Source organism: Oryctolagus cuniculus, chromosome 16 (genome assembly GCF_051225735.1).
Source record: "Oryctolagus cuniculus isolate XC-2025 breed Fujian yellow rabbit chromosome 16, ASM5122573v1, whole genome shotgun sequence".
Taxonomy (NCBI): domain Eukaryota; kingdom Metazoa; phylum Chordata; class Mammalia; order Lagomorpha; family Leporidae; genus Oryctolagus; species Oryctolagus cuniculus.
This window is the reverse complement of record NC_142882.1, coordinates 22,982,644-22,994,737: the sequence shown is the minus strand read 5'-3', so window position 1 is coordinate 22,994,737 and position 12,094 is coordinate 22,982,644. Positions and strand designations below refer to the sequence as shown.

At 56.4% G+C, this 12,094-nt stretch overlaps 1 protein-coding gene across 10 annotated transcripts in view; it reads right to left on the bottom strand.

Annotated features, from left to right (window-relative positions):
• CACNA1A (calcium voltage-gated channel subunit alpha1 A) overlaps positions 1 to 12,094 on the bottom strand; it is a 211,952-nt gene that overhangs the window by 37,224 nt on the left and 162,634 nt on the right. For all 10 annotated transcript variants that reach the window (XR_016222260.1, XM_089315017.1, XM_089315018.1 and 7 more), the window contains 5 exon segments: positions 11,932 to 11,991; positions 11,396 to 11,502; positions 3,566 to 3,665; positions 3,182 to 3,342; positions 456 to 593 (listed from right to left, as the gene is read on the bottom strand). Coding sequence is in view for 9 of the 10 variants with exons in the window: in XM_089315017.1 (XP_089171143.1) it covers positions 456 to 593; positions 3,182 to 3,342; positions 3,566 to 3,665; positions 11,396 to 11,502; positions 11,932 to 11,991 (566 nt within the window). In the remaining variant the exon portion in view is untranslated.

The window sequence follows — 12,094 nt, the reverse complement described above, 5'->3', positions numbered from 1 at the left end:
GAAAGGCGGAGGGACAGAGAGCGAGAAAGAGAGTGAGAAGAGAGAGAGAGAGAGAAATCATCCATTTGCTGGTTCACTCCACAGATGGCTGCAATGGCCAAGGGCTGGGATGCCGGGCTGCCTGTGTAGGAGACCCGAGTGGTGCCTTAACCACTGTGCCACATGCCCGCCTTCCCCCATCTCAAAATTTTAAAATAACCACTCTTGGATTTGCATGCATAAGGCAGCCTCGCCCGTCAGACTATGCTCTGGGCTCCATCTGGGAGAAAATAGGTTTGCGGTGGAAACGGGGTTCAGGCAATGCCACCCTGCCCCTCGCCCCCACCTCCCGCTGCGTGGGCCCCAGCAGGGTGAGGCTGGGGGAGCCAGGCTAGCAGCCCTCCCTGGGAGACCTCGGGTTATTCCCCTGGTTGCCGCTGGCGGGAGTGGGGGCGCTCTCAGGCCCGGCCACTTACTGTGGCCAGCCTTCTCCCGTGGACACGGTGAAGAGGGTGAGCAGGGCCCACAGCACGTTGTCATAGTGAAACTCGTACTTCTTCCACTCGCGATCGCGGGCTTTCACCTCGTTCTTCTCGTACAGGAGGTACTTGCCGCTGTCACAGACAGGGGGCGCTGTTAGCCGTGCGCCCCGGGGGCCGAGCCGAGGCGGGCACAGGTGGAGGAGGGACCATTGCCTTCCACAGCCCTGTGCACCCTCCGCTTGGGGACCTGGGACGGAGCTGACTCCGAGTGCAACATTCTGAATTCCGGCTCGAGGATTTACGGGCCTAAGGGTGAGGGGCTCAGGTCTGTTGATTTATTTATTTTATTTGAAAGGCAAGAATTAGAGAGAGACAGAGAGAGACACACAGAGAGAGGTCTTCCACGCATTGGTTCACTCCCCAAATGGCCACAATGGCCAGAGCTGGGCTGATCTGAACCCAGGAGCCAGGAGATTTTTTCTGGGTTTCCCACGTGGGTGCAGGGGCCCAGGTACTTGGGCCACCTACTACTGCTTTCCCAGGCCACAGCAGAGAGCTGGATTGGAAGTGGAGCAGCCGGGACTTGAAACTGCGCCCCTATGGGATGCCAGCACTGCAGGTGGAGGCATAACCCATTATGTCACAGCGCCGGCCCTGATTTTTTTTTTTTAATAAGATTTTTTTTGAAAGACAGAGCGACAGAGAGGCAGAGACAGGCAGATACACAGACAGATGATGGGGAGAGATGTTCCAACTCTGGTTCACTCTCCCAATGCCCACAGCAACCAGGGCTGGACCAGGCTGAAGTCAGGAGCTTGGACCTCCCTCTTGGTCTCCTGCATGGGAGGCAGAGGCCCATAGACTCGGATCATTATCTGTTGCCTTCCCAGGTGCACTAGGAGGAAGCTGGATTAAAAGCAGGGCAGCCAGGGCCCGAGTCAGCACCTGCCCAAGGGATGCTGGCATTGCGTCTTAACCTCCTGGGCCACAACACCGGCTCGGACAAGGGTCCAGGGCTAGCCTCAGACTCCCATCCAAACGTCTAGGCTGACTTCTCATGCTAGAAACGGCCACAGAGCTAACAGCCGGCAGCCATTCTCTGCACCGTGTTCCTCCACCCTAGCAATGACTGCAGACTTGACACATATTCTGTGCAGGTGTAACTGCAGAACCAGCTCAAAACGGTCCAGCTCCATCAACACCGGGGAAAGCTACCCATTCGGGGAGAGGGGGGTGGGGCTGGGAATGGTTTCTGTCTGCTTTAAAAAGTCCCTCTCAGATTAAGCCACTACCACCATCAACTGGACGCAAGTTCCTGGGGACAAGTTTAATTATAGGCAAAGCTCCTACCACAGGTGATTGGCCTCTTGACAGCAAATGTAATCTGGGCAGGGAATGGAGGAACATGTCTTCACTACTAGTTATCCCTCCACCCCTGCCAGCAGACTCAAAGAGACCAACACATGCCAGAACCTTCTAGAACCTTCTGGAACTTTCCAGAACCTTCTGGAACTTTCAAGAACCTTCTGGACTCTTCCAGAAGCCTGGAGTCCACTGACCAGGCTCTGGCGCTAACGTCCTCCAATCAGAACTTGCCTCAGGAGAGTTTTCCCACACTGGCTGGTCCTTCCCAACCCACAAAACCTGCTGGAACCTCAGACGGGAGACATAGGTCTGAGCTTTGCTTCCTGTCTCCTTGCCGGTTGGCCTTGCCATAAACCCCTTCTTTTTCCATAAGCCAGTGCCACAGTACTGCATTCTGTGAGCATCGGGGAAGGGGCCCTTCCAGCACAATTGCCATACAGACTCAACCAACCGCCGATCAAAAATACGCGGAAAAAAGTTGTGTCCGTACTGTCTTGTGGTTACTTACGCTGCAAACAACACAAAGCTGATGCATATTTACATAGAATTTCCATGGCATTTACTGGTGTAAGGCATTTAGAGATGGTGCAGAGTTTATGGAGGGGGAGGACACGGCGTGGTGGTGTAGTGGGTAGAGCGCCACCTGCTGGCATCCCATATGGATGCCTCTCTGTTAACTTTCAAATAAACAAATAACTCTTTAAAAAATAGTTAAAGAAATAAAGTCTATGGGAAAATATGCCTAGCTCTCTATGCAAATACTACAGTATTTTAAAAATATGTCTTTCTTTGCAAGGCAGAGAGAGAGAGAGAGGTCTTCCATCTGTTGGGTCACTCCCCAAATGTCTACAACAGCCAGGGCTGGGCCAGGCTGAAGCCAGGAGCCGGGAGCTGCATCCGGGTCTCCCACGTGGGTGGCAGGGGCCCAAGCACTTGGGCCATCTTCCACTGCTTTCCTAGGTGCAGGGAGCTGGGGCGGAAGTGGAGCAGCCGGGACTTGAACCGGCGCTCATATGGGACACCGGCATCGCAGGTGGCGACTTAACCTGCTGTGCCACAGTGCCGGCCCCCCTTCTTCTGCACCTTGACCCCATCTGAAGGTTTGAAATGTCGGATTGTGGCCGTGGGCGACCGTCCCCGGCGGGACAGAAAGTTGGCGACATAAAAGGGAAGCCAGCCTAGTTTACGGCGCCCCCTGCAGGAAGCGAGGGGCAGCAGCCGCCACTTCCACAGTGGTTTTCGCTTCTATTCCAATTCCAAGATGCTCACGCGGGACACCCCAACCCTCGGGCCTCCCAGCAGCTCCCCTCCCCCAACCCGGCCACCCCGGGACGCTGGGCACGGGGAACACCCACCGACAATCTTTCTCAAATTCCTTGGACTCATCGGTGCAGTGAAAAAACTTGCCCTTGAACAGCTGGACAGCCACCACGGCGAAGATGAACATGAACAGCATGTACACAATGAGGATGTTGAAGACGTTTTTGAGTGAGTTCACCACGCAGTCGAACACGGCCTGTGGGGGGGGGGGAGGGGAGAGAGAGGGAGAGAGGCTGGGAGCCAGGAGCTCCATCCAAGCCTCCCACATGGGAAGCAGCAGAGCCCTCACTTCACCGCCACCTGCTGGGAACTTGCAGTAATGCACGCGCCCACGTAAGCAGCCCACTCAGTGCTGCCAGCGCCTCCCCGCGGGACAGCACAGGGCCACCCGGCCCGCCCCCTCCCCACCGGCCTCTCACCTTGAGCTTTGGCAACCGCTTGATGGTTTTGAGAGGTCGTAGCACCCGGAGCACTCGGAGGGATTTGATCGTGTTTATATCCTTCCCTTTGCTATTGCCGCTGTTGAGGGGAGGGAGGGGAGCCATGTTAGGGTGGGAAGAAGGGGAGAGAGATGGTGGGCGGGTGGTGGTGGTGGTGGTCGTAGGCCCACAGCTCCACGGAAGCCCACCCTCCCAGGCATAGGAGGCTGGTGTGAGCCTGGCCCAGCCCTGCCTGTCCTGGGGGAAGAGTGGTCACAGTACACCCCGCTGGGCTTGGGCTCCGGAGCCGGTGAGCAGGTGCGTGTGCGTGTGTGTGTGCGCGCACACATCCCTGGCTTCACTGGGTATCATCTGGCCAGCCCGCAGCAGGTGCACGGGGCAGCCCCTGTTCACACCCTGGGTGCAGGAAGCCGGCGGCTGCTTCCTGAATGCCATTTCTCCTTGGCTATCTTAAAAACAAAGCCCGTGTCTGGAGTTTGTGTGCTTTTTAAAGGTGGTTGTGGGGCACTGTGTGTGTGTGTGAGTGTGTGTGTCTTGGCAACCGTTTCCCACGGTCTGAGAGCCCACAAGGGCTTTGTTCCGGGGTCTCTGGGACATGAGCACCCAGCACACCCCAGGGGCTGTTGGACCTCGGCTCAGACCCTCTCCACGCCACCTCCACCCCCGCCTGGGCTGGGGCCCTCGCAGGCCTGTGGGTGACGGGACCACCACCCATGCCCTCCACACCCACAGTCGTGTTCAGCTGCCTGCCCCGAGCCCCCACCACCCCACTTCCCATCTCTCTTGCTCTCTCTTTCCACCGTGTCACCTTGCCAATCCAGGACCAGGTTCCTGGCATGGCGCTCAAGGCTGCCCTACACCCTATGACTTACCTCTGTACCTTGTGGTTCCCCCATGACCTCCCCGCTCCCCTCCACCTATGGTCTCCCACCTCTGATTGTCCTGCCCTTACTGCACAGTTCAAGTTCAAGTACTCCAAGTTCAAGTTCAAGGTCCCGTCCCTGCCAGCCCAGCCCCCCACCCCCCGCCAGTAGGTGCTTCTGGAATCATCTTAGTTTCTGTCTTATGTCAAATGTGAGACACTCGCTGGGGGCTTGTGTGTGTGTGTGTGTGTGTGTGTGTGGTGAAGTGTCTGGGACGCTCATGACCCAGACAGAAACACAGAAATATACGCAGAACACAGCGGCTGTGGCCTCTCTCACTTCCTGCTTCTGTCAGAGAGAAAGCCCCTTGGACGTCAGCACGGGGAACCCGTTTCTCACGCTCACCCCCCACACACACACTTTTCACGGAACAGCCCAGGGACCTCTGTCCCTGCTGGACTCACGGCCGCTGTTGTCCGGGGTCGTGGGTCACAAAAGATGCTTCACAAAGTTCGTGGAACCAGGAATTGAAAAGAGAACGTTTGATTTTGGAGCAAAAAAGGAAGAAGATCTTGAAACCCATGCCAAGGTTTTTCCTCTACTACACATTTTCCACGAATGTTCTGGAAACCCCTCGAAGGCATGCATGGATTTCAAGCTTATTTATTTATTTAATTTTTTGCACCAAAAGAAACTTGATTCTTTCAATCCTGTTTCCTACGAACTGTTGGAAACACCGTGGTAGGACTTGTATAAGATGTTCCTCTCTGAGAAATGGGTTGGGGGTGCGGGTGGGGGTGGGGTCCGGGGAGCGTCCCGCACACAGACAGCCAGGCTGTGTGGTGTGTGGCCCAGGATAGAACCCTGAGGGCACTCGCGGTGTAGACTCCCCCAGGTCCTGGCTGCCTCCTCTCTCTGGGGAGCTGGAGCTGTTTGGCTGTCTTGTTAACCACCCACTGTGGCTCATGTGGGTTCTGGTGTGTGTGTGTGTGTGGTGAGGTGGGGTGCGGTGGGGTGGGGGTGGCAGCTGCGGCTTCCCCGGGACCCCCTCCCCACTCCCCGCTGCCCCCAGTGGAGTGCATTCTGTGTGTTCCCGGCCAACAAGACGCTGGTAGCAAGGACACAAGGCCGTGGATGCGGCTCCAGCACCAACGAGGCTGCACCAGGCACACAGAACAAGAGACGGAATACGAGAGAGAGAGAGAGAGAGAGAGAGAGAGAGACACTTTACCGTGTACTGCTCCTGATGACGTGGCGTCGGAGAGAGAGACAGGTGGTAAGCACCCTCAGAAGAACACAGAACAGGTACAAACACACACATCCTGCTGACCACCCCTGCCCCGCCGGGCGCCTACGGGGCCAGCCTCGGGCTCACGGCTCGGACGCACGTACGCACGCACGCAAGTCCATGCTTCCACGTGGAAGGCGCCGGGTGCTGCCTGACGACACCCAAGGAAGCAACATTTCCGAGAAGCCAGGGAGCCCAGGAGCTGTCCATTCCCCAAAGGTCAAGTTCAAGGCTGAAAGTCACGGCCAGGAGTTGGGGGTGGAGGGGGAAAGGGAACCCCACCCCATGCTCTCCGGAGGGAGGGGACCTGGGTTTGAATCCTGCCCCTGTGACATGGGGGTGCCAGATCCACGGGGGGCCACGGCCTTGGCTTGGGGGCAGAGAGACCCCAGCCTGGGGCGGCCCCTGCCATCGACGTGGGTCTGGGGGAGCACTCGGAGCATTTTGTGCGCTCAGAGAGAGCTGCTAGCCACGGAGCACAGCCCCGGAGCACCTTCTGTCCAACACCCTATTTTTTTCGAAGCTGGAGTTTTTTTTTTTTTTTTTTTTTTTTTTTTTTCAAGTACAGACCCGTTTCACTGCCTGCGGGTGTTTCAAAACCGCTGCATTTTTCCTTCAGGGTCAGTGGTTGGCCCAGGGCAGGGCACCAGAGCTGTGGGGGAGGGGTGCGACCCTGTGGATTTTCCTTTGCCAGTGACTAAGGGGAGGGGGACTTTTAGGGGCCCTGATTCTTGGCCGAGCTGCAGCCCGCAGGAGTCCTGTGAGGGGTCTTCAGAAACTTCGTGGAAATGAGTATTATGCAAAGAAAAAATTTTGCGTGTATTTCAGAAAGATTTTTTTTCTTTTGCACCAGACTTTAAAAAAAAAAAAACTATTTTTTGAGCATGTATTCAAGAGTTGCGGAGAGAGACAGAGCGAGCGAGCTTCCGTCTGTTGGTTCACTCCCCATATGCCAGCAACAGCCAGGGCTGAGCCCAGGAGCTGCCCGGGGGCCGCCATCCGGGCCTCTCCGTGGGTTGGCAGGGCCTGCACACTTGCGCCCTCTCCTAGGATCTGCCCCAGCAGGAAGCCGGAGTCGGGACTCAGCCCAGGCACCCAAGGGACAGGGACGGAGACTTCCCCAAGGCCAAACAGCCAGGGCATGGCCGACTGAGAGATCTCAGACCCAGAGAAGCTAAGCGCTCTAATATGTTCGGGACGGGCTGCTTTGTGCACAGGGGTGGGGGGAGAGCTCCCTCTTTTGGCTTCTTGGAAATGTGGCTCCTGGGGGTGCAGGAGCGGCTTGTTCCAGGCGCTGGCCGGTAGTCTTGTACCGGATGGACTCTTGGCGGTGAGGGCAGGGGGCATGATCTTCCAGCTGCCCCGACACCTGGCGCATAGGCTGTGATCATGGCTGACGGCTCATGGAATGGCAGCGTTCAGGACGGGCCAGCGACACGGTGGGCAGATGGGGCAGGACGCACACACACACACACACACACACACGGACACTTGGGTGAGGTGTAGAAGGGCCGGGAACCTCTGGGACATCCCTGGTGGGGGCGGGAAGACCGAGGGGTGCCTTTTCCATATTGGAGACCAGGTCACAATCGCGGTCCTGGGGGTGGGGCATCTGTGTCTCGATGCACACCCCCCCCCCAAAAAAAAAAAAAAAAGGCCAGACCTGCAAATTTCCTTTTAACAAGGCAGGCAACAGTCTCACCCTTCCTTCCTGCCAAATGGGCACGGGGCGGGAGTGGTGGTCCTGGCTCAGCGGTGGGCAGCTCTCCTCCCCCTGACAGCTCACCCTGACCTGCGTGATTCGTCTAGAACCACTAGAACCTTCTAGAATCTAGGATCCCTCCGGTCCTCACTTTTTTTTTTTTTTTTTGCAAAACGGACGGGACTTGCAGCACCAACCAGTGCTCCCCCTGGTGGTGGCTGTGAAGATGACAGCGTGCTCTTAATTCTGTTGCATGGGGAACCAGACACCAGGTATGGAGGGGAGCAGCCCAGGGTAGGGAGGCTTTTTATGCCCCCTCCCCAAAAGAGTGAGGTTGATGGGACGGTCGCTGTCGGGAGCAGGGCCGGTTCTCCGACTTGTCTCTGGGGAGACGGGCATAGGGCAGGCAGAGCAACCTCGGAGCCCAGAGAGACGCAGAGGGGATCTCTGTGAGCCACACACCCTCAGCGTGCCCCTGGCTCCCTCTCTCTGAGGACAAGGAAAGAAAAGCAGGAGGGGGGGGAGCCTTCTAGAAAGAAGCCAAGAGACCTGTAGCCAGGGGGCAGGCCTCTGGAGCTGCTCTTGGGGGCACGGTTCCACACTGAGGGCTCCTTCTCTGGCTGTCTGCAAGCCTGGCCCTGGGGGGTGTGCAGGAGTGGCTTGATCAAGACGCCTGGACAGTGGTGCTGAGCTGGGGGGCGGGTGCTGAGCTCAGCCACAAGGTGGGGAGGGCGTGGTGGGCTGGGGGGCCATGGGGTCTCCTCTTTTATCTGTTTCCCTATCATACATAGGTGTCCCTCCCCCATAAAACCTGTGAGAGTCCCCCAGCATGTGACAAAGACGCCACTGGCAGAATCAGTCCACTCGGTCCCCTCATGTCCTGTGCACCTGCCAAGGCTCGCAGGGTGGCCTCGGACACCTGGCCTCAACCTTTCCTGGACAAAACATCACCCACAGTAGGGCTGTATTCAGGAGGGAACAGGGTGGCCCAACTGTCCCCAGGAACAGCTTATCAACTGGAGCCCGCGAGCAGATTTCTGAGTGGTGCGGGCTGATGCTGAACACCCCCTGGGACCTTCTGTGCGGCCAGGAGCCGGGCGACGTCGATGGAGCTGGGACATCGCACAGATCAAGCAAGCCTGCGGCGCCCCCTGCTGGACACATGTGGAGTGCACACAGCTACGGCTGCGAGCCTGGGTGCCCGAATTGTGTTCCTGGCTTGTTTCCTAGGCTACTTTTTTTTATTTTTTAAGTCAGTATTTCAGAGTGCACTCCTACTTCGAAGCTTGTTGCAAAACCGTAGGGTGGCAGCCTAACCCGTCTCTTTTTTAATTTAGGACTTCTTTAACAGGAGAAGGGGGCTCTGGGAGCGAGGGGAAGGAGGGGGTCTAGGCAGGCAGGCACTGTTCTCAGAACCAGGGTTGTATCTACAAAGAGCTCAGATTCCAATAAATAAATAAACCAAAACCCAAAGCAACAATTAAAGAAATTCAACTCCCTGCACAGATGCTTGGGTGACGCAAGGATCATTCTGTTTCTTGGACTTTACTGTTAAAATGAAATTTCTGTCTTTGCTTCTTGTGGTTGGGTTTGCTTCAAGGGGCGGCTCATGGCGATGCCAGAGAACCTAACCTGTCCGTCAACACAGCACCTAATGGCAGAAGCCCAACAATGGGAAGGTTTGTTCCTGGGTTCCTGGGACGGGCACCGCCCACCCCCATCTCCTAGTGGCATGGAGGATGTGGGTAGGACCGCAGGGTGGGGGCCCTCCTCAGGGTTGATATTTGTTGGGACGGATACGTGGCATGTGCTTAGGGGAATGGGACCCAGGGCCTCGGCAACCCCCTGCCCTGGCCCCTGAGCAGCCTTGGAAAACTGGTAGCTGCTGCTGCCCCGGGGGCATGGGAGAGCAGGGAGGGGCTCGCTGAGCCTTTGTGGGCTCAGTCTGGACACCACAGGGACCAGGGGAGGCTCCCATCACCCAGAGATAACAGCCAAGGCTGGTGGGGGGAGGAGGAGGAGGAGAGAAGAAGGGAGAGGAGAGAGAGAGGAGAGAAAGGAGAGAGAGGGAGAGAGGGAGGGAGGAAGGGGAGAGAGGGAGAGAAAGAGGGAAAGAGGGAGATAGAGAGAGAGAGGGAGAGGGAGAAGGAGAGAGGGAGAGGGAGAGACAGAGAGAGAATGTTCTAACCCCTGGTCTCCTGGGCTGTCCCAGTGAACACGACAACAGGTGCACTTTCCTTAAATCATAAATAGGCTTCAGAAACAGAGATCTGTGGGGGCTGGCGCTGTGATGTAGCGGGTAAAGCCCCTGCCTGCAGCGCCTGATTCCCATATGGGTGCTGGTTCAAGTCCTGGCTGCTCCACTTCCGATCCAGCTCTCTGCTATGACCTGGGAAAGCAGTAGAAGATGGCCCAAGTCCTTGGGCCCCTGCACCCTCATGGGAGACCTGGAAGAAGCTCAGGCTCCTGGCTACAGATCGGTGCAGCTCCGGCTGTTGTAGCCAATTGGGGAGTGAATCAGCATATGGAGGATCTCTCTCTCTCTCTCTCTCTCTCTCTCTCTCTCTCTCTCTCTGTAACTCTGCCTCTCAAATAAATAAATGTTAAGAAAAAATAGCAGTCAATATAAAAAAAAACCAACCAGTGCTAATAGGGAAAAAAATTCTATCCTGTCTTTATTTTACATTTCTCTGAATTCCAATGAGTTTGACCATTCTTTTTTACTAGCTACCAACATTCTGTTAAATTTGTTTACATCCTCTGTCCATTTTACCCACTGAGGATTTCTTATTGATTTGTGACTGCTTTTTATATATTAAAGACACTAACTCCTTATCTTCTTGTGGCAGTCTTGCTCCCCAATTTGCTATTGTATTTTTTTCACCAAGCACATTTTAATAAGTCCAAATCTTCTGATGCTTTAAAAAAGAACAATCTCTTCTATCACTCTTATAGTGAAATAAATAATTTCAGAAGAGGGAGAGAGGTGGGAAGGGGAGGAGAAGGAGAAAGTGAGGAGGAGCAGACAGGGTAGGAGGGAAGGGGAGTGGGAGTTCAGTCTCCCCCAGCTCTGAGGCGTCCAGAAACTTCTAGATTTCTCATCCCTCTAACACAACTTGACCTCAGTGCAAGATCCAAGAGTGGCCACTCTGGCCCTCCTGACTGGGCCAAGAGATGACTCAAGGGCCCCTCCCCCTTGAGGACTGCATTGCTAGGCTCACCACGAGGGCCCTGCAGGTAAGTGATTATTCAGTTGTCGGCTGCCATCTTGGAATGACCACCAAGAACTCAGGTGCCATCTTGGAATGGTTACCCAGTCCCTTGGGCACTATGTTAAATTTGCTCTCTAGAACCTGGGTGCCATTTTGCAATGGCTGCCAAGGACACAGGTACCCTTTGGAATGGCTGCTCCACCCTTGGATGCCATTTTGCAATGGCTGCTTAGCTCTGGGATGCCATCTTGGAATGGCTGCTCCACCCTTGGGCGCCATCTTGGAATGGCCACCTACACCTTGGGCACCATCTTGGGGCTGCATGGTGACACACGGCCTTTCAGAGGGCAGAGTCCCCCGGTCTACAACCACAGGGCCATGGGGGGCACAGAGGAGGCGAGAGGGGTCAGAATTCTCATGCACATTCATTTCCTGATTGTCTTTTCAGGGACTCCCCAAAGAGACAGCAGAAGGGAGATGAGATGTTCTGGCAAGCCTCACTCTACAGAAAGCAGCACACAGCAAGAGGGCGGTGATGGGGCCGGGGCCCGTTGCTGTGTAGGGGGCAGAAGACGGGGTCCCCGTCTCCTCCTTCCCTCTGTGGTGGGCGTCATGCAAACAGCAGGTCAAAGCTCTTCCCAGTGGCATGCGGAGACCCCCCCACCTCCACACTCCCAGGACCCCTCCCCGGATCCAACACATGGCCCCAGGCTGGGGGTAGGACGGGGCGAGCCAGAGACTTACGTGAAAGCAAAGGCCACCAGGGCCCCACTGACCACTATGAAGTCGAGAATGTTCCAGAGGTCCCGGAAGTAGGCACCTTGATGCAGGACAAGCCCTAAGTCGATCATCTGTGGGTGGGGAGGAGAGGCGGCTCAGACCTCTCACCCCCAAGCCCACACCCTTCTAGACGTGGCGGAACTGGGGGAGGGGCCAAGAGACAGGCGGCCCCTCCTCGCTCTGACTGGCAGGTTCTTGGGTTCCAACCTGTCCTCTCTCACTCCTCTCATAGGCCTGGTTCCCACACCACCCGGCCATCCATCACCTGCTCCCAGGCTCGTGGCTCCCGCCCTTCCTGCTTCCTGCTCCACAGCTGTTTTCCTCCACAGCCACCAGAGGGCGACAGTGAGCACCAGGGCCTGATCCCTCCTCTCCCTGGGCTTTTGCATGGCTCCAATCTCACTTCCTCCCTGCTGCCCTCACTTCTTCCCTCTTGCCTGCTGAGAGCCACCGGCACCCAGGTGGCAGTCCTGGAAATCCCCAGGGACCCTGGCACTGACCTTGATCACCATCTCAAAGGTAAAGACGCCAGTGAAAACGTAGTCGAAATATCGCAGCACCTGTGGGGGATACAAACAAGGGTGGTGGGGTGCAGGGGGTCGCTGGCTTGCTTCAGTCCAAGATCTACCGGCAGCCTACGGGGGTAAGGGCCCCCAACAACGT